The 22,561-nt window shown below is 33.7% G+C and overlaps 1 protein-coding gene across 1 annotated transcript in view; it reads left to right on the top strand.

Moving 5' to 3' along the window:
- The first annotated feature begins 1,828 nt into the window (after positions 1-1,828).
- The window catches only part of RGS21 (regulator of G protein signaling 21), a 30,508-nt gene continuing 9,775 nt past the window's right edge, over positions 1,829-22,561 (top strand). The window contains exons 1-4 of the mRNA XM_047839864.1: positions 1,829-1,956; positions 9,000-9,074; positions 13,512-13,573; positions 17,768-17,934. Coding sequence (XP_047695820.1) covers positions 1,829-1,956; positions 9,000-9,074; positions 13,512-13,573; positions 17,768-17,934 — 432 coding nt within the window. The remainder of the gene's footprint in view (positions 1,957-8,999; positions 9,075-13,511; positions 13,574-17,767; positions 17,935-22,561) is intronic.

Below are 22,561 nucleotides of genomic sequence, written 5' to 3'. Positions count from 1 at the left end.
AGAACAAGTGGTATCTAAATTCTGCTAAAATATATGTAGGAAACTGAGGACTCCCCCCCAAAAAAATTAGGGAAAAACATGCGGAAGAGGAGATGGAATAAAAACTGAGTTGCAAACAGACACTAGGGAATGATATGTGGTGACTATGTGTGTATATTTTGCTTACTAAGAGATCCCATGCAATAAGGAGCATAATGTATGTGAAATCATACTGTAAAAATTGCAAAAGAAAAGCAATTGCAAAAGAACATGTGCTGTATATCCACCTACCCCCCTTCACTTCCTTTCCCTTCTCCCACCAAGTTTGGGTTGATGCTATGGTAGCACTTCTTTTATAAAAAGTCATATGCCTATTCCACTTACGTCATTACAAAGCTTGGAAACCTGCCTAATGAGTTTGCGCAAAACTTATTTTTAAGTTGCATTTCATATACTCTTACGAATAAATATTTAAGACCATATTAGGACCTATAAATAACAATATTAAGATAGGATCCTGGGGCCACCTGGGTGGCTCAGTTGATTAAGCCTAAACTCTTGATTTTGGCTCAGGTCATGATCTTACAGTTCATGAGTTTGAGCCCCGTGTCAGGCTCTGTGCTTACAGCCGGATCCTACTTGGGATTTCTCTTTCCTTCTCTATAAGCCTCACTGGCTTGCACGTGAGTGTGCTCTCTCTCTCGCTCTCTCTCTCTCTTTCTCTCTCAACATAAATAAATAAACATTTTTCAAAGAATCTATTACTTAGATCCTGAATAATTCTATTTATTATATTATTCTCACAGACATGTCTGCTTTAAAAAACTAATTCCATAGGTCATCAGAATAATGCTTGATGCATTTGTTTTTTTAAAATTATAGCAAATAAGGACGCTGGGGTGGCTCAGTTGGTTAAGCATCTAACTCTTGATTTCAGTTCATGACATGATCTCAAGGTTCATGAGTTCAAGTCCCACACTAGGTTCTACACTGACAGTGTGGAGCCTGCTTGGGATTCCCTCTCCCTCTCTGCCCCTCCTGCACTCTTGCTCTCTCTCTCTCTCAAAATAAATAAATAATAAAATAAACTTTAAAAAAAAGAAAGCATCAGTTTCAAAAACTAAATTAATTAATTAAATAAATTATAGCAAACACAGTAAACTCCCGGATCCGGGAGTAAAATCAAGTAAAACCTTGATTTGTGAGCATAATTTATTCTGGAAACAGACTTGTAATCCAAATCACTTGTATATCAAAGTGAATTTCAAGAACCATTGGCTTACTTGTGATCATGTGATGTTTGGTGCCACGTACTACCCATATTGTGAGACATCACTCATTTATCAAGTTAAAATTTATTAGAAATGCTTGCTCGTCTTGCGGAACACTTGCAGAACAAGTTACTCACAATCCACTTACCTTCACACTGAAGGATGTACATAATTTAAAATTTTAAATTATATGTAAGGAAAGAACATAGGTTTCAGAATCGGTTAAGCCTGTATTTGAGTCCTTGCTTTATCACTTAAACCAAGTGACTTTGGGGAAGAAGGAACCTGATTTTTTCAACTGTTTTCCTCACATGTATAAAAAGAACCTTAGAATTTGTAGAAGAATGAGTTTAAACACTGTATGTAAGCTATATAAAATGTATGGCATACAATAGAGGCTTGCTAATGGTAATCACTTTCATTCATCACTTTACCGATTAGCTTCCTCTCCAAGTTTTTTTTTTAATACTTCCAGTATGTCTCTTACTTTTACCTATGTTTGTTTGTTTTTTACCATACCCATCTTATTTTAACTGTTCTGCAAATATTCACTGGTAATTCTTATAGTGCAAGGTACTATGCCATGTGCTGTGAGATGTACAAGACTCTACCTCTGTCCTAGACAAGAAAATAAGACCGGGAAACAGTATTGCAGTAGGAAACAAGTGATTAGTAGCACTGCAGTGTTACCCACTAAAGGTTATTGGTAAGATGGTCCTTTGGAGAATACCAAAGACTCCTAAGGAGAAGCAACTTTTAAGCTATGCTTTGGAGGTATTTCAGAAGAAAAAAAAAAAACAGCAAAATACAGGTAGAAAAGAAAACCAATGAACAAGAGAGTTAGAATAGTTTATACACTGTCATGCTAATGATTTTGGACTCACCAAGTAAACAATGGGAAGGCAGTGAAGATTTTTGTTGTTCAAGGAAAGTATAGTCATTGCAATAGTATCTAGATTAATAATTCCGTATAATATCCTTCTGTGTAAAGCATACTGTCTAAAAATCAATTGATTGAAAATTAATGTATAAGTGACATTTCTGAATTTCCTGTAGCCAGTCTATAAGTCAAGCCTAAGCACCACTGAGCAGAAGATTAAAGGCTCATGGAGTCAAAGAATGATAAATTCAATGGAAGACATCGCTTCTGTCTGATTCCCGGCAGTACACATATTTGATGACTTCCTGCCTTCTTTTTAATGTTGAAAAGAGTTCTTACAGCAATAATCTACAAATTAAGAGAAACTCATTCAGCCTGTCAAAAAATTAAATGGTTGAATATCCCTAAGTATCTAGCCAGATATTTTACTAATACTTGCCATAAAGAGTGAACAGTTTTTCATCACCTTTTTTCCTTCTTCATTCTAGAAAAATAACTTCACAAGTTTAAAAGATACATATGTATATTCATATATGTATATATGTATATGCATGTATATGAAAACAAAATTATTATGCAAGGGTAAATACCTTGTTGTGAAGAAAAGAAATGAAAATAATCTTGTCATGTGTTGAGGGAGAAAGGTAATTGGCTTAGTGGGAATTTTATTTGACTTTTTCCTTTTCCATTCTGGAATAACTAGTAAGTAGGGAGGGCCAAGTTTTTCCTAGTTGGAACCTGGATCTGGTTGAAATAATATAAATATATATATTTATAAATATATTTTAATTTATATTATGGCTTAGATCATTGGTTTTAGTAATACCTAATAAAATAAATAGAGCCATTGCTTTATAAAATAGTAAAGAATACTGTATGCTATTCTTAAAATGTATTTGGCTATAACAGATAATTTCAACTTAGATACATATAGTGTGAATTGTGTTTCATCCTTTCTTTTTAGGGATTAGTGTTCTCAAATACCAGGAGCAATTTAGCATCTTCTCTTTATTGTATGTTTTAAAAACCTACAATGTACAGAGAGCTAACCAACTCAATATTTCAAAATTCCACTACTCAGACTGTAGTATTTATTCCTTATCAAAATGTCTTGAATATTCTCTTGGGCCACAAAAAGTGAACAAAATATTTTGAGCCAAAGATGTACATAGATTCCAGTTCAAATTGTGTTTTATAAATTATATCACTTAGCTTTATTAATAGCTCTCATGACAAGCTACCTTTCCTTAAATATTTTTGCATTGAATGGTGAGCTCTACCAGACAGGTGAGAAAGAAATTTAGCTCAGGAGAAAAGTGAAATAGTTACTGTGTGTATAAGATGGGAACACAGAAATTTGAAAGTTGGGGGAGAAAAGTGAGTTAAATGGTTATTTATCTCTATGTTGTCAGAAATCTCAATTAAAGGAAAGAAAAACTTCAAAGAATCAATTAACAAGATATTATGAAGACTATGAGATTATAATGTGGAGTTAAATATTCTTCACTGAAAAAGAAAAAGAGAGAGCAAAGCTGATCTTTTGATTTGGATATTTTTAGCTTTACTCATTTCTATCAAACTGTCCAAACTTAATTCTTTTTTTATTTAAAATTTTTTAAGGTTTATTCATTTTTTAGAAACAGAGAGAGATAGAGCCTGAGGGAGGGAAGGACAGAGAGAGAGGGAGACACAGAATCCAAAGCAGACTCCAGGCTCTGAGCTGTCAGCACAGAGACCTACAAGAGGCTTGAACTCACAGACTGTGAGATAATGACCTGAGCTGAAGTCAGCCGTTCAACCGACTGAGTCACTCAGGAGCCCCTGTCCAAATTTAATTCTAATTAATTAATTTAAGTATATGAAACCATTAAAATGTAGAATGGTATTTAACTTGTAAAACATTTTAAGGCATTTTTGCTTGCATCAGAAAGCTTGTTAAACTTCTAAACTATTTCACTTTACTGAAGCAGATGTTTCTTTGACTATCAGTGCCTTTGTATTCTAAGATAACACAAAGAAAGTACATTCAGGACATACAACATGAGATGTGACTAGCAAGTAATGTGACTGATTTGCCAAAAAGCATACTAAGGACTAAACATCCAAATGAACATTATATTTCTAAGCAGCCACTTTGGGAGATCAGACACATTTCAGTGGTGTTGCCATTGCTCAAAACATTTCAAACTTCTCCTTTAGAATGCTCTCAGAAATAATTTATGAACCATACAAAACTCAGGCTCATTGATTTATAAATTGCACCTCATATAACAGTAACTTGAAGCAGAGCAGAATTGAAAAATATAATTTTTTCTTCTCCTTTGTTTATAAAAAGAAACTTACATTTTAAATTAGTCCCCAAAGAAAGTGTTTTTATACAAATCTAGAAAAACAATCAGAAAACTAATAATAATAGTAATAATTCTTCCTTTTTCCTTATAATTTGAATAAGAAGCATAATATGGACTAAGAATCAGTGGAACTTTGTTGGGAAGTGTCATCCATTTAATCTCAACTTTGTTGGTCCTATTTATTTTTTCAATGACCACCTTGGCAAATTTGCTCTCTCTTCATCCTCCTTAACCCCTCTTAGACATCTGACATTCCTGATCATCCTTTCTGTTTCCAAAAATGCTATGAACAGTGTTCTTAAAAAACTTAAAGGAACCACTCTGTATCCTTAGCCTTTCCTGAACTTACTGTGCTATGTTCTTCCCACATCCATGGAAGCATTACTCTACATATAGACGTTACTAAAGTATTTAAATATTTATTGAATAAATAAATAGAGAAGCCTTTGGTTCTTGGCTCTATTTCCTGTGCTATTTCTCTTGTTAAAATAAATCTCATAGGTGTTAACTATCACCACTGCTAAAATAACAAGTCCCACCACACAGCCCCCCTGTATCCCTACCGCTCTCAACTGTGCCAACTTCAGCAAGTTATTTAACTTCTCTGAGTCTTAATTTCCTCCTTTGTAAAATGGGGATAAAAATATAGTCGATCTCATAACATAATGCCCAGCTAGATAATGCTTAAGAAGTTTCTGATACTTTTTAAGTGTTCAATTATTGTTATTTTATTATTATTTTTTTATTTATTGAGGGAGATATTATTTATTTATTTATTGAGAGAGGTAGAGAGAGAGAGAGAGAGAGAGCACAGGTGGGGAAGGGGCAGGGGGAGAGAGAGAATCCCAAGCAGGCTCCACACTGTCAGAGCAGAGCCCAATGCGGGGCATGATCCCATGAACCGTGAGATCATGACCTGAGCTGAAATCAAGAGTCAGCTGCTTAACCAACTGAGCCACCCAGGTGCCCCTCAATTATTATTTTTTTTAAGTAAGCTCTACACCCAACATGGGACTTGAACTCACAACTCCAAGATCAAGAATTGAGTGCTCTACCAACTGAGCCAGCCAGGCACATCTAAATGTTGAATTATTTTAACTATTATTGTTTTACCCTAAAATCCTTCACAACATCCTCACAATCAATTCAACATCTTTTTTAAAAATGTGAATATTGTCTGAAACTTGCACCAAGATAAAATGGTATGTTTTCACCTAGATTAAATTATGCAACTACCATAATTAAATTCCTATTTAATTATCTTTCTCCAACCTTTAGTAGTGTAGATAGCAATGGCTTTCTTAGGCTAAAAAAGAATCTCCATATAGATTCTTTTATTGTCTTTGAGTAGGCTGTCAAAATCCTATGAACTCTGTCTGACAGGAAAAGTTAATCAAACTATATCTAATAATCATTCTGCATGTCTCTAAACTTTCTTTTACCTATCAACTTCCCCAAACCTGCTTTTCTTTTGTTATTACTGTGATCACTTGTGGGAAATCCATTCTTTCAGGCTATGAGGTTTGAAATCTGTTCCTCTCACCCTCCCTATTCTATCCATTCTAACCAGGCCCCACAGCCCTGATGTTCACTTTTCCATCCCTCTCCAATTGCCCTTGACATCTCACGCATGGACCCCCGCACTATACTTCTACTCTCCTGCCTGTCTTTATTCTCACATTCTTCCAATTCATTGCACACACAACCTTATCATTCTAATGTTCCAAAATTACCAACTTTATACTGTCTGATTGAAATTTTGCAGGAGCACCTGGGTGGCTCGGTTGGTTGGGCGTCCAACTTCAGCTCAGGTCATGATCTCGCGGTTCGTGAGTTCCAGCCCCACATTGGCTCTGTGCTGACAGCTCAGAGCCTGGAGACTGCTTTGGATTCTGTTTCCTTCTCTCTCTGCCCCTCCCCCACTCACACTCCATCTCTCTCTCAAAAATAAATAAACGGTATTTTATATATATATACATATATATGTATATATATATATATTTAATAATGAAATTTTGCATCCTTATACCACTTACGATAATTTTTTTACAGAATGTAAAAACAAAAAATTTGTGAATAAATTTCATATCCTTATGATATGATATGGTATGATATCATACCTTGTATGATGGTAGTATTGTCCATAGAGTCACATGCTATATCTCAATAATGGTTCTGTGACTGTCAAATGAGATGAGAAGAAAATTTTAAAACACATATAAATAGCACTATGTAAGATGCTTTGGCTTAGTATATTACCATTTAGTCTCATACCATAACCTGTGAGAAAGGTACTATATCCATTCTGTAGCAAAAAGTCTCAGAGAAGTCAAGGTTACTATTCAGCAGAAAGGGTCCATACTACATATGAACCCACTGCTCAAGTGTCAGGATGTATGCTCATTTTATTTCATCCTACCTTCTTTTAAACAGGGTTTTAAGACTGGAGTTCCTTGGATGTATTAGTTTTCTTTTGCTGCTGTAACAAAATATTACAAACTTAGTGGTTTAGGATAATACAAATTTGTTATCTTAGAGTCTAGGAGCTCCAAAGTCCAAAATCAGTCTCACTGGGTTAAAATGAAGATATTGGCAGGGCTGGTTGCTTCTGGAAGCTCTGAGGGGAGAATGTGCTTCCTGGCCTTTTCCCCTCCTAGATGACACCTGCACTGCTTGGTTCTTGCACCTTTCTCATACATCACTCCAACCCCTTGCTTCTGGCTTCCCATATCCTACTACAGGCTTCACCCCTCCTGCCCCCTCTTGTAAGGATCTTGTAATTATACAAGACCCATCTGGATAATCTAGGCTAACAAACAAACCCTTGCCATGAAGGGTAATATATTCACAGTTTCCAGGCACTAAGACATGGACATCTTTGGGGCCATTTTTTCACCTGCATCACTAGGCATGAGCTCTGACTATGGAGCCTGAATCCCCTGGGACTAAGAGGTGGTGATCATTAGCTGTTTCAACAATACTATCTATGCATTATGATCTTTGGTCAAAATGTATTGAACACCATAGGGAATCATTCAGCCTAAGAAGACAGTTCATTTACTCACCTGTTCATTTATTATGACCTTTCGTTTTGATAAATAACATCCAATTCTTAGTTTTTCCTGAAAAATTAAAAGAAGATTGTAAGAAATGAGCAGTGTATATTAGACAAATAATAAGTGTGAGTTGGGGAAGGATGTACGAGAAAGAGCATTCTTGCAACTACACTGAAATCAAAATAGAAATTTCAATTTTTTTTTCAATGCAAAATAAGCCTACTCCTGCTTGTGTGTCTCACAGACTTAGCATGGCTTTTACCAAGAGGGTCTTTACATTTTGACAGTTTATTTTTTTCCAAAGTCTGCATGTTCGAGTATATATTATAAAGTTAGTACTTCATTATACCCCTTCAGCAAAACAAAAAGTCTAAATATGTTTAATGATTTAGTTTTTGCATAAGAACATTACTTAATGGTGCTTGAATTAACAAAATGAATTGAGCTAATTGATGACAACCCTTCTTAATGATACACTGACTTTCTGGGTCATCTCTCCTACTTCTGTCAATCTCATTAGCCCAGGGCCACTTGCATACTGGGCGCCCTCAGGCATTTCTATAGATCAACTAAATGGGGATGCTTCAATGCTAAATCAGGGAGAAGAAGATTTTCTGCTGTCTTCTGACTCCTTTCTTTCTCCCACCCTGAAAATCATCAATCTTTCAGGAGTGTTAAATTTACTTTGAAGGTCATAAATATATACTGGTGCAATTTTTTACTGAAGAACTTTGTTATATTGAGAAAAAGGCTTGATGAAGCACCAGGTTACATGTAAAAAACTTTGACTACAAACAAAAATATAATATATGGTCTGTATTTTAATAAATATATTCAAACATTATGAACTTAAATATCAGCGTCCATAAAGAAACATTGGCAGAACATACCAAGAGATTCATGGTTAAAAGAAATAGAGATACATGTGTTTAGGTAAAAAAAAAAAAAAGTGAAAGTGAATACGTTTTGAAAAAAACATAATGCCTCATACTAGAACATTTTAGTCCATGAGTAAAATTGTAAAGATACTTAAACCTACATAGCTGTTGAAGATAAGCGTATTAAAAGTACAGTCTTCCTAAGACTCTCTGAAAATCAAAGAACAGAGGGAAAAATTGATCGATGAAATACCTAAAGACAAATATTAAATTTTATATACTTTTTTTCTGCGTTGATTTAACCTCCTATGAACAATAGTTGTCTTGTAAATGGATGTATATGAATTTTAGGAACCAAACTTTCAAATGGAATTTATTTCAGTTATGCCACAGACTCAGAGAAATGTCACATTTATTCAATGAGTTATTTGTTACTTAGAAGTTTAAGTGTTTTGACCAGCGAAAAGTTAACAACAAAATGAAAAGAGCTGAGCATAGCATGATTTAAAGAATGCCAATTTGTAACCCAGGGGATAGGTATTTGCATACTAATTGTAATGTTCCTGCTGTCACATTACCTTCAGCTTGAAGATCAGTCAGAAAGAGAAATTCGACATCATCTGTGACAGTCAGACAGTGGAACGAAAAATGCCAGTGAAGTGAGTTGCCTTTTAAAGCTATTTTTATCTCAGAAGAGGTACAAATGAAACACTTGAGCCTTCATTAGTCTCGATGTTTTGTTTCCTTCATTTCTGATAAATATGCTAATTGTTGTCTTTCTTACTGATTTATTTTCTTCCCCTTTCTCTATTGATTTCTTCTTCTTTTCTAAAATATGTCAACAGCTCATGACTTGCTTTTGCAGTTAGTTCTTTATATTTGCTAATATAAAGCAAGGTTATAAAGGGAGAAAAACCAGTGAGCTTTCTTTATGTGAAGCTTTTCAAAATAATGAAATGTTGAGAGTTCGAGACATAGATATGTCTGATCCTTGCAAAAATTATTCATTATTGCAATATTTATTGAGAAATTTGAAAACAGATATTAAGTGCTGGGTAAGGAAGCAGCTGTCACTTCCTGGAGCACATGGACCCCTTGCTTGAATTTCCCATTCTCCAGCACACTGCTAATTGAGTGTGAACAGCTAAGTTGTTGGATTCCACATTTTTTAATGCAATACAACTGGTTCTAGCTGGCACAATTAGCAAGATAACTGGTAGCTTTCACGCAGTTCCCATCTGGCCTGGCTCTTCTCCGGACACATAATATGGGGACTGCTGGCCTTGATGGTGTTCACTTAATGAAGGAAACAGAAAGGAAATCAGCCAAAACCCCATGAAACACTAAGTGCAATTTTGGCTCCAGACACATGGTGAATTTTCATGGCAAATCATACACATACAAAAAGTTACTCTGATTATGCATCACAGTTATTCAGGAAATGCACACACTCAGTCAGACAAAAGCTCTGTTCGAGTTAAAACTAAAATCAAAACAAAATTTAAAAAGAGAGAGAAATAGCAGAGAGGCACATTGTCCGTTTTTTCAAGGTAACACGTGTCAAGTAAAATTTAACCAAGTTAGTACATTTTTAAATTAGCCACCTTCTTTTTTACACCAATTTGAATTCGCTAGTTTCTTTCTTAACATTTATATAGTTGCATTTTTTAAAATATAAAACATAATTCTCAAGTCTAACATGAGAAATGTCCTATTTTCATTTGATAACGTGTGACATTTAAGAATCTGTCTTCTGAAAAGTTTCTATTGAGTCCTCAATTACTGCAATTCAGCTATTATTTAGAGGAAATATTTGTGTGAAATGCAATAAACTCTATCAGAGAAAATGCAATTTCAAATTATTTATTATAAATGTTCCAAAACATGAACAAAGTACACGCATATGCATATTGACCTATTCATTCAAGGAAGAAGTGTAAAAAGAGTTTGGGTCATAAGGAGATATACCTGTGCTTGAATTCTAACTGCCTATTAGTATATGCAAGGTATTGTGCCAGTCATTAGCATCTCTGAGGCTCTTTATTCATTTGTAACATAGGATTAAAACACATTGTCATTTATAAGATTAAATAAGGTAAAGTATATGACATGCTGAACACCATGTGGTATAGATTGCAAACATTCAATACATTGTTGTACATTTTGATGCTACTAAAAATATTGTCTTTCAGCTTATTCATATATAACAATAACTTACTCTTCCACAGAATTGTAAATATGCAATCAACCCAGAAGTTAAAATTTTAAACAGAAAATTAAGAACATTATTTCTTTAAATAGTTGCATTTCACCTAGCTTCTGAAAAGTAAATACTGTGTTACCACCAACCCTCCCATCATATCAGGTAGTCAAAATTGAACCTTGCAAGTCAAACTTGAAATAGGTTAGAAAATTGTTAGCTGAGAGCATTCCAGGAATTATCACACACCTGCAGAGGTATTCTTTCAGAGAGCTGAAAGGCAAATTTACCTTCTATAATAATGCAGCATTTGGTGGACCATAAATAATACTAGAATATCCCAGTATCTCTAATTCTGTTACCTATAATATTCTCTATCTGTAGAAAATTATATTCTAGTATATCTCTTTAACTCAAAACATTACATTTTTTCTCTTGTCCTTGGTATCACACCATTTTCAGACTTTGTTTTCTTCCTTTGTTTTTACTGTTTTCCTACACTAATGAAGATAACTAGAATAGCTACCATTTACTTCAATACTTCCATTCGTAAGACTCCTTTACTTCTGATAAGGTCTTCACTGAATATTCCTTTTGCTTTCAGTGGATGCAAAATCTGGCTCTCCCAAAATGACATGACTTGCCTTGATGACTTCAGAATGGATTTTGTCCATTTCCTCCAATTTCACATCTCTTAGGGATGGGAGTGAGGTCTGTAGTCTGTCGCTTCCCAATGATGCTTTCGCATCATGTCTCCTCTTCCTTCCACCATTACACGCTTTGATGCTAATGCCATTCAACTATAACTTTCAATAATCATCTTATCACTGTCATCTACCAGCATCTTGAAAGCCATTGCGCTGCCTCCACTGAAGGTTTTAATACCCGCCACTATTCGGGGTTTGGTCATTCCTTCATTATTTGTTTCTACGTTCAACAAACATTTTTTTGACCAGACATACTGTTCTTGGTAGTGGAAAATAACAATATTTCATCAGAGAACCTACACAATGGGGGAAGTGTATTTTCATCCCTGAATGCTTTTTGCCTAGATTGTTTCTCAGTGGTTTTTGTTTGTTTGTTTGTGTGTGTGTGTGTGTGTGTGTATGTGTGTGTGTGTGTGTGTTGGGTTTTTTTTTTTTTTTTTTGGTGGCTGTTCCTCGTTCAAAGTGGGTGTACTGTGCAACCAGGCTTTGTCTCAAAACTCCTCACTGCCCTGTTCACTAACATGTATTCCACTCATGGAAAGTAGGCTTTTTAAAAATAATTTGTTAACCACTAAATATCAGTCTTCAAATAGAGATATTTTTAGACATGTGCACATTAGGAGACCATGTGATGATTTTAGCACTATTTGGTAGAATTCTTACAAGATCTAATATTTGAGTCATATGAATTATCACATAAGCTTGTTAGAGTAACAGGTTTTATAGTGCACAAAAGCTCTTCAACGTAGATTTAAATCTAAGTTTCAGTCCCATTCTCCATTAATGAAAAATAGAAATTGAACAACTAAATTTTTTAAGTGTCCATTTAAATGAAAACCCACAATTTCAAAATGGTTTCACAGAAAATCTTGTGTCCCTAAGATTTAATAAATCAAGGGAGAAAGAAAAATCATCTGTCTACCACCAGCAAAGAAATCTCAGACAGGAAATATAAGTAATGGAAGATAGTAAAATGAATTCCCAGTCACAGAGCCCTCTCTGTGCACCCTCTAATGAGGACAGCCATTATTATCTGAAAATAGAACCACATCTGCAACCACAGAAGAAAGCACACTCAATCCCAACACAAATAATAAAAATGGCAGCAAATTATAGGAAGTAATAGATATAAAAGCATAGAAATCACTTCACAAAGCGTATTCAAGATTAGTCACCTTAACATGCAAATGTAAAATTTATAAGAATTACTAGGTATGAGACTCTATTTTATTATCAATTGTTTTAATAAAAACTTTCAAAAATTAGCCCATGCATTTCCATAAGTAGGTCATTTGCACATCACAGCTAGATGATCTAATTTTTTTTTGTGGGTAGCAGATGCTTTCTATGGTTGGGAGCTTATCTCATCAGGATCTTAGTTTATTAAGGGGAATAATGCATGATATATTTGCATCTCAGAAAATTTATATCTTAAACCTGATTTACTATTTCTACATCATATCCCCAAAAGTATACCTTCTTCAGAAGACTTAAGTCTATAAATTTTTTGACTTCCTTGGAAAAGGTATTACTCTGTCCTGACAGATACCTAGATTTAAATAAATCATCCCAGAATGGGAAGCATACCAGTCTTAGGAGAAATAAGGTCTGTCTCAGAGTGGGGTAAAATCTTCTCAAAATACTATAAATAAATACTTTCAAGATCATCACGTGTTAGAAATTCTTAACTGAAATTTTCTTTTACTTTTTTGACATACACAATTATGACATGGATAATTTTATATATTGTGAAAACTCAGAAAATAGTTCACTCATCACTACTGCTATCATGAAAACTTTTCAGAAATAGACTAGAGTAATGCCATGCAAATTAACAATTAATATATTTATAGTTGAGAAAAACTCAATATACTTCATAGAACCATGAGCAATATCTCCTTTGCACCTTTATTAGAATATAAGAATTTACAAATATTAATAACATTTAAGCATTAATAACATTTAGGCATTAATAAGTAATTTGCTGATATCAAATTATATACCACTTTATGTTGCTATTGTTGTCCACTATGAAAAACATTAAATAATTTTTGCTTACCTTTTGCAGTTTGATTAATGGTGCTTTAAAATTACATAACTCAACAAATACACATATCTCAAATATTACTGTAGGTTATAGAAGAAAAAGATCACAATGCTATTGTCAAGGGTAGATGTTGTTTCTACAGGTCACCAACAACAGAAACAATGGCGTGGTCTGAAAATATGGACACACTTTTAACCAATCAAGGTAAGATCCAACTAAGTTTAAAAATATAACGATTAAAAGTAAATCATTAAATTCTGAACGTTGTAGTCATCATAAAATATGAGTTTGATCAATATTTGAAGTATAAGATTTCCAACAGTCTCACCAATTTAGGTCTCAAACCTAAATGGGATTAGGTTGGACTTAAAATAAGACAAGATTATAGAAACTCAAAACGTTAACACAAAAAGAAAATCCCAAATAGGAAGTGAGAAATTTGTCATTTTTTTGTACTCATTATCATTTGATGTATGTATAATGACTGTTCTTGCTACAAGTTGAAAAAAATTCACAAACTATTGAAAAGTTGAAAATTGAAATAAATGACTTGTTTTTTCATGTCTTGGAAGCTAAAAAAACTTCTTAAAGTATTTATTTCAACTGATATTCTAATTTCTAGTGAAAACAAAAACATATTTAAATGTATTAATCTGTACCTGTGTGGATGTTTATATTTATATTTAATACGGCTCAATAAGGCAATTTGGGCCAATTATAAATAAAATACCCTGGAATTTGATTCAAAGTAATCATATGGAACTTCTGTTTCTGTTATAGATAATTTTGCTTTGCAGCAGTTCTATTGCATACAGGAAAAAGAAATGACACTACAGAGACATATATTTTAAAATATTTAAAATTTAGTATTGTTGGTACTAATCAAATGGAATTTCCACTTTAAATTTGTAAAGTAAATATCAGAATATTAGAAAAGTTTTTTTTAACGTTTATTTGTTTTTGAGAGACATAGACAGACCATGAATGGGGGAAGGGCAGAAACAGAGGGAGACAGAATCCAAAGCAGGATCCAGGCTCTGAGCTGTCAGCACAGAGCCCTGACAGTGGACTCGAACTCACCAATTGTGAGATCATGACCTGAGCCGAAGTCAGATGCTTAACCGACTGAGTCACCCAGCCGTCGCTAGAAAAGTTTAAAACATAATAAAGTTGGGTGAATTTTTCATAGTTGCTTATTCATATATAAAATTGGATTGGATTAAACAAAATTATTCTGATTTTATGATTCTTAAACAACGAATTCCTAAAGCATAGACATAAAAGAATCCACGTTGCCCCTAGAATCCAATTAAGAACATATACCAAAGACATCAAAGATATGGAATTGCATTTTTATAAGTTTTGAATGGCGTGTTTCTTTTCTACTTAAGTGTATAACCAGTGGGACAGATCAGGTTTACAAAAAGCCTTAAGAAAGTATCTCTGCAGGTGGTGATCCGGCTGGCTCCAGAGAAGCGGAGATCCAGGGGCCAACACCACAGAACAGAGGCATAGAAGATGTTGAGCTGAAGGCAAATGCTTTCCTCAACATATCTCCTGATCTTTTTTATTTTGTGCCCACATAGAGTAGAAGACACACAGATTCATTTGAGTAGCTGTTGGTTTTTGCTTTTTATAATACCAAAAACAGCTTACAAAAAGAAAATGCTTCTTAATGCTTTAAACAGCTAAATGATTTCACCAAATTATCCAGTTATTTTGTCATCTTGGGGATATGTCTTACAGGTACCACACATAGGCTCTCAGATAGGTTTCAACACCTATTGTTTATTCCATTTGTCTAACCAGTAGCCATTCCAATTTGTAGAGAGTGCTCTCAGATGATATCATTTTAATCATATGTACCATATTATTCCAAAGTCACCTGACATTTTTTGATCATTCATATTGTATATGTAGAATAGAAGCAGAGTTCAGTAAAATAGTGTGTTCAAGACAAGGATAGCTAACTTGTTCTAGCTGTTTATTCTGTTCCATTGTGCCCTAAACCTAGTGATGGCAGGGGGAGAGAAGCCGATAATTGCTCTCAGAGTGGTCCTTCGTGAAAATGGTAGGATGTGAGAAAATAGTAAGTTTCTTGATCTCTAACTTCCCATCTCTCTAAGATGCATTTAGATAATCCTCACTGAGAGGAAGCCTCATATACCTTAACGACACACATATAAAATATTGCCAGACAGGAATCTACATTCTTCCCGTATCCTTAAAGTATACTTCATTCTCTATATAAAATAGATTTTAGCATCAATTCTGTTTTGACCCCTCAAATTCATCATTGTTTGGACAAAACTCATGGAAATTTTAATTGAGTGTTACTAAGAGGATTTTTGTAACCTAAATTTGTGTCACAGAAGCTTCTTGGATGTATTTTTAAATGCAATAAATGTGCAGTTAATTGAATTTTTTATAGTGATCACATATTAACGACATCCACACTCTCCAATATTTCTACTGAGAATTTTAATTGGTACCTGATAACCTTTTGCCATGACTTGTTATTTCAACGCTATTTCGAATAATAAAAAAATGGTTATATCTATTTTTAATCCAGTGTTTTTAGACATTTTAATCTTGCTCCCTTGAAGCCTTTCCCATTTTCTTTCACTAAACCATTTTGCTTCGTACCTGCAGCAACCTACAAACAACTGACTTTGGCTTCTGTTTCATAAACTATCTCTAACATTTTTTTTTCACTAGTTAATTTTCCCTTTCCCCTGATTCTCCACAAGCTTATTAGTCCCAGCTTTGGAACTTGAAGGATCAGGTCTCTAAGCACACAGTCAGGGAAGAGCTGCTTTGAGGACATGCTAAGGGACCCTCGTGGCAGATGGAAGAGAAAGCCACCAACGTACCCTCCCAGAGGCAAGATCCCTCCCAGAGGCAAAAGCACTGATGTATATTTTCCTCCTCAGAGAGATCCAGAGTCTCATTTATAAACAAATACCAACCTCAGAAGTGTACAATCTATGAAACCACATAATGTGAACTCAAGGTACTGGCTTAGTCCATCAACTGCAGGAATCTGATAATGACTTTTCTTACCTGCTAACTAGAAGCACACTCCTAACCATACTCATCCCTAAACAATTTAGCAAGAATTACCTTCTTGAATGAGCTCTATATATGCCAAAGAAGAATATTTCAGGGCACATTTTGATGAAAAAATAAAGAAAAGAACAGTCTAAACAGGTGGTCATAAACTCAAATATCTATGAGAACAAGGAATAACACATGTGTAAATTTGACTAAAAGTAAAATAATGGGGAGACATAAGACATATGGGAATCATAGGCTGCAAGCACTAGCTGTTGTTATTAAATTCAAAGGAAATAGCATATACTAATCGAGGCAAAGTAAACAGCCTGCAAGTATGTGGGCCTATTTGCAGTCCCTGGTCTAAAGTTTCTGAACAAATCCATGCTCAGGAGAATACATGGGAGCAGGAGAAAAACACCATGAACAGGCTGGGTTACAGTAGGTGCCATGAGGGAGATTGGAGGGACATCAGTGTTTTGTTTAAGGTAACATTTAAGGAAAAGCCCATTTATTTGCCTCATTGACTTATAATTGCCTATCGCCACATCAAGAGGAAAAGCATTCACTCCAAGTATTTTGCCCATTATTTTCCTGGGTTAGAGATTAGAATTGGCCAATATATTCATCCAAAATTAATAAATGCCAGTCCTTCCTTCTTTGCTTTGAGCCCAAACCCACACAATCTAATCCCTTAGCATCAAATTGTGTTTCCTCAGCAACTCAAGGTAACAAAGATATTCTTACTTGGAATTGCTTTTAACATCATTAGCTTGATTTGGGCTTAGTGCATTGGGTGTAGAAAGCTAAAGCCTATGCAGTTTCCCATAAAGTAACTGCTATAAAGACTTTACCATACGGGTGCCTGGGTGGCTCTGTCAGTTGAGCGTCCAACTTTGGTTCAGGTTATGATCTCCTGGTTTGTGAGTCAAGCCCCGTGTTGGGTTCTATGCTGAGAGCTCGGAGCCTGGAGCCTGCTTTGGATTCTGTGTCTCCCTCTCTCTCTGTCCTCCCCTGCTTTCTCTCTCTCAAAAATAAATAAACATTAAAAAAAAAAAGACTTTCCCCTAAACCCAACTCCTAGACATTTCAGATCTAGAAAGTACAGGTTTTCTTTGTTAGTGGAGCTAATTGGATACATAGAGACAAGACTATTTTATGTTTATGATTACTGATCAAAAATAAGGTTTTTACACTTAAAGACAAAAACATAAGTATATATAGAAGGATGATAAATATTTGCCACTGAATACTAAGTAAATGCTCATATCATACAACGTATTCATATTGGTTATGTATACTGCACTGAATGTTTCTTAAATTTTTCTCTTTTACATTTTACAGCTGGTCTAGATGCTTTTCGAACATTTCTAAAATCAGAGTTTAGTGAAGAAAATGTTGAGTTCTGGCTTGCCTGTGAAGACTTCAAAAAAACAGAAAGTGCAGAAAAGATGGCTTCTAAAGCCAAGATGATTTATTCTGAATTCATTGAAGCTGATGCCCCTAAAGAGGTGAGTAGAATATTCTAGAATAGTGAATATTCATCTCCTAGCAAATCTGCTCCCAATTATAAGACACTAAATCCATCTAAAGGGAGATCAAATTGTCGCTATGTATTCAAATAGAAAATGTCTGTAAACTCCAATAGAAGTGTCTTAAGATGATCCTATCTTTTGCTGATTCAGCAAATATTTTTCAACACCTGTTATGTGCCAGGTTTTGTTTCTTTGACCAAAACTTTGACCAGAAGTTTTGTTTCTTTAGCACGACATTCATACTCTTGAAAAATAGTATTTATTGTCTTAAGTTAAATTGCTCTAAAGTTAACTCTACAGAAATGCTATTTAAATGTGTTGTTGCGTTTCAAGCTCACTTTGGTTTTTCCTGTTGTAAATCATGGTAGTCAACATGGAATAGAATTCTAGAGTAGAATAATTTATTTAACAAATTAGGAATAATATGTGGGGGGAATACAGCTACTAACCAACCTTATGAATTCTTCACTTTTAGTAGTTTGGATGTCCACATTATGGCATGTAATGTCTTATTTTTCAAAAGACAGATTTGCTTACCTTTATTTCTTTAATGGCAAAAATGAGCCAATGTGTGAGCCACATTGTTTTATGTGATCAGGACCCACCTGCGCTGCTTTAAGGTCAGGAAAGTAGAAAACGCCTTAGAAAGAAACCTGGAAAGACTGATAATAGCTCCCCAAAAAGTGTTTAATGTGTGTAACATCTCATTTATATTTGATTTCATTTTCAGAACCAAAACTGTGATCATCTTCACATACCCCTTTAACATTTCACTTTAAAGTTTAAGCAATTTATAATTTAAAACCACTTCCGTTCCCCACTGATGATATCCTGTAAGCAAAGAGTTTTAATGCATAAATAGCAAACAGAAAGCTACACTGCATTATTAGTACCAAATAGAAACTTTTGGTACAACTCATTTTTCTAATAGAGGTAAAATATCAGTTTCCTCCAAAGGGACAGTTATCATATTTTCTGATCCAAAATTAGGATTCGTGGTGTAAGAAGGGTTATTGTACTTATGGGGACAAAGAACAGAATAGATGAAATGAAAACACTTTTGGAAAGACCAGGACATAAAGTTGCTGTAGCAGTAGTTCAAGTTTTAATTGGACATTAATTACTGCAGCATACATTGGCTAGTATAACTTTACAGGCATATATATGAGCCACTAAAGCACAGCCTTGAATTCATGGGGTGGTGAAGGCAGGGGGTGGATTTTTAACTGCTGTGGAGCTATTTTAACATTCATTTCCCAGTCACCATCTAAGAATCAATTAATAATTCTGGAAAATTGAAAATATAGTGTATGAGATTTGTCAAGTTGATTAATGTGTCATTCCCTAAAAGGCTTTGAAATCAGCTCTAAAGATATCCTATTTATTGTGATATTGATTTGAAAGCCAGATCTTTTTCTTCTTTATGAATTCATCTAATTAACAGTGATTGTTTTAGAATAACATTCTCAAACATTTGCATGAAAAGTCTTCTAATAAGAAATGCCACCTTTTCATTCAATCTTACAATATATAATAAATTATCAATTTTGACAAAACAGTTTTGTTTTCCTAGTCTTGTCTTCTAAAATAAATTTACACAGTAATAATTTAAACAGCACAGTCATTATTTTAGAATATAAGAATTTTACAGCTTTTTATAATTTGTCCATCTAATTAAATTGGCTAAATAAATATAACTAAATTTATGACTGCTTTTCAAGTAGTAGATTATGTTTTTTCCTTGAAGTGTCTAAAAATGTTTTTATTGAATATGACAAAATTCACTGAAAACAAAGAAATATATATATATTTGAAATAGTCATTATCTTTCTTATTATTTGCCATTAGTTGTTTCTAGTTCAACAAATTATTAAATTTCAATTCCCAAATTACTAAAGGACATTTGCCTCTTATATTATATACCAATCACAGTCTTGAAGATATTTCCCTGTAGTCCATCAGCTTTCGTTTAATTTTATTACAACTGTGAGTATGTTGAGTCATTAAATCTATTTTTTGAATACCTGTCCACACAGTGAAGTGATGAAACAGAAAATAGTGACTTGTAATAAAACCAGCCAAATTTACAAAAAGCAATAGAATAATAAAGCCACATTTAAAATTCATTTTAGCACACTGGAAAAGTGATCAAATCTGGAGAGTTAAGGGATGTTTTTTCAGGGTAATTCACACATGAAAAATGTATGTCATGAAAAGAGTAATATCAAGTCAGCATTTGAAGAAAGAATATTTCAGACTGAGGACATGGTGATACAACATGGAGGTACAAAGCTTCCCAGTGTTTTCTAGAAACTGCAAACATTTTGATATTGCTAATGAGAAGTGGGGGGTGAAGTTGGATAGGCAGCAGTAAAGATAAAGAAAAGATGGGAAGTATTCTAGATTTATCTAGTAGGCAGACTTAACAAGATGAGGTGATATATTTGATATGGAAGCTGGAAGACATGATTTTCATAAGTAAAAACAGTTACTTAAGAATGAGATTTATATGAAAATATTCTCCATTTTGTTATACAGTTGTAGTTGTATAAGTGACTCTTACAAAGAATCAAAATTATAACCAATTTCCTTGGTAGCAAACCCTAAAGTAAAGGACAATGGCAAAGTCATCTTATCCGAATGTCTATTAATTCCTGTTTATTTTCTTTTCCACTTCTTGTGTCTTTATTTCCTCATCTATAAAGTTGCTATCATAACTTAACAATTTTTAATTTATGCACTTAGACAATTTACAATTAGATTATACTAAATTTACGATAAACAATCCGTGTCTATAAATTGACATTACTAATGGTTCTCAGTTTCCCAGGCAAAGACAGCACATTGAACAAAACAACAACAAAAAAATGAACTTCTAGGTCTCTAAGAGAAATGATAATAATTGTAACTGGCCTGTATGCCCTCTCACTTACAGTGTTACAGTTCCTTTGGTTTCTACACTAATAGAGAGTTAGTGTGATGTAATGGAAAATTGGAAACTTAGAGATACCTAGATCTAATTCAAATCCTGTAATTTTGTGGTAAGCTGCTTTATCTCTCTGAGCCTCAGTTTCCTCATCTAAGAAAGCATTTATAAAACAAGCATGTAACAACCACAGAACACACATGAGAATGATGAATGAGACCACATGTCAATGGTTTACATTATTCAGAACAGCTTTTAAGAAATTGTAATCCCTTTCTTTTTTAAAAAACACAAGTCACGTTATAGCCTTATGGGCTATAGTTTCAACCTGAAAACAACCATTATACAAACATGTTAGCAAATCACTAGTTTCAAATAAAAAGTGCTGCTCATTGAATGGACTATACCTAAATAATTTTAGAAGAAAATACTGAGAAAAAAAAAGTATGACCCAAGTATTTTAAGTAAGCGATTTGAAAATGAGAAAATTATTAGACAAGCAATATTTTTAAATTATTTTTAATAATGTTAAAATATTTTCAAGCAATATTTTCTACTTAACACACATTACGTACCTTTAGGTTAAACGGAAAAATTCTTAAACTTGTATTCATGCTTCCTTTAATTTGGAAAGAATTTCATAATATTTCATAATATTGGGAAATTTTAAGAAAATAATACTTCGTCTCAAAAGAATGGAAACCTTCAAAAAATTCAAATAATATTTTTGTATTAGCTAAGACACTAACATATTTTAAATATTCATGTTATATCTATATCACTTATATATATTATATTTATATCATTCCTTTATATTGAAAAGAAAATTGGTCAGGATGGAAAAATATGTGATTAGAGAGAGAAATGTTTATGTCATCATTCTGTGATATTAGAAAATGTTCTAAATCATATAACAGTGGGATGCTTAAAATTATATAAATTCAAAATCCGACTGCATATTATCCTGGATTATTCAATCCAGGAACAAATACATTGGCAGTTTTTTAAGTCAGAGGATATTGGTGTGAAGTACTTAATTGTTAAATGTATTTATTAAATGTGAAGACACCATAATTCATAAGACAAAGCAGGAACTATAGTCATAAAGAAGAAGGTATCTTAATGAGTAGTGTGCAGGACACTTTTTAAAATATCTGTGTCTGGTTTTTTGCTTTTATTTTTAAGACAGTAAAATGTTATTTATTGGCATATTTTATTTCACAACAGTAAATGCTTATTCTGTGCCTACTATTCACCCTCATATATGATAAAGTATCTCCATGGAAGAGAAGCTCAGTCTAGGTTGGAGAACAGAATTACACACATACAGAACACACACACACACACACACACACACATAAGTATAAAGCAATATGTTGTGTGAAGCAGGCAGCTTGATAAGGAAATGCAAGAAAATAAAATAGGTTGAAACTACGGTTTGACTCAAAAAAACTTTGAATCTAGTTGGGTTTTTAAAAATGAAATTTATAGAACTAGGAAAAAATAGCAAGGCAACAAATGATTAAGTGCAAAACCAAAAAAAAGTTGCAGAGGAAACTCTTTACATTAAACCTAGAAGGATATAATGATTGAATAGTAGTGAGACAAGATATTGAGATAAGGCCTTTATTTTAAGATTAGCTTTAAATGGAGTCATGAGCTAAGGAAACAGATACG

Source organism: Prionailurus viverrinus, chromosome F1 (genome assembly GCF_022837055.1).
Source record: "Prionailurus viverrinus isolate Anna chromosome F1, UM_Priviv_1.0, whole genome shotgun sequence".
NCBI lineage: Eukaryota > Metazoa > Chordata > Mammalia > Carnivora > Felidae > Prionailurus > Prionailurus viverrinus.
This window is presented reverse-complemented; position numbering and strand designations above follow the sequence as displayed.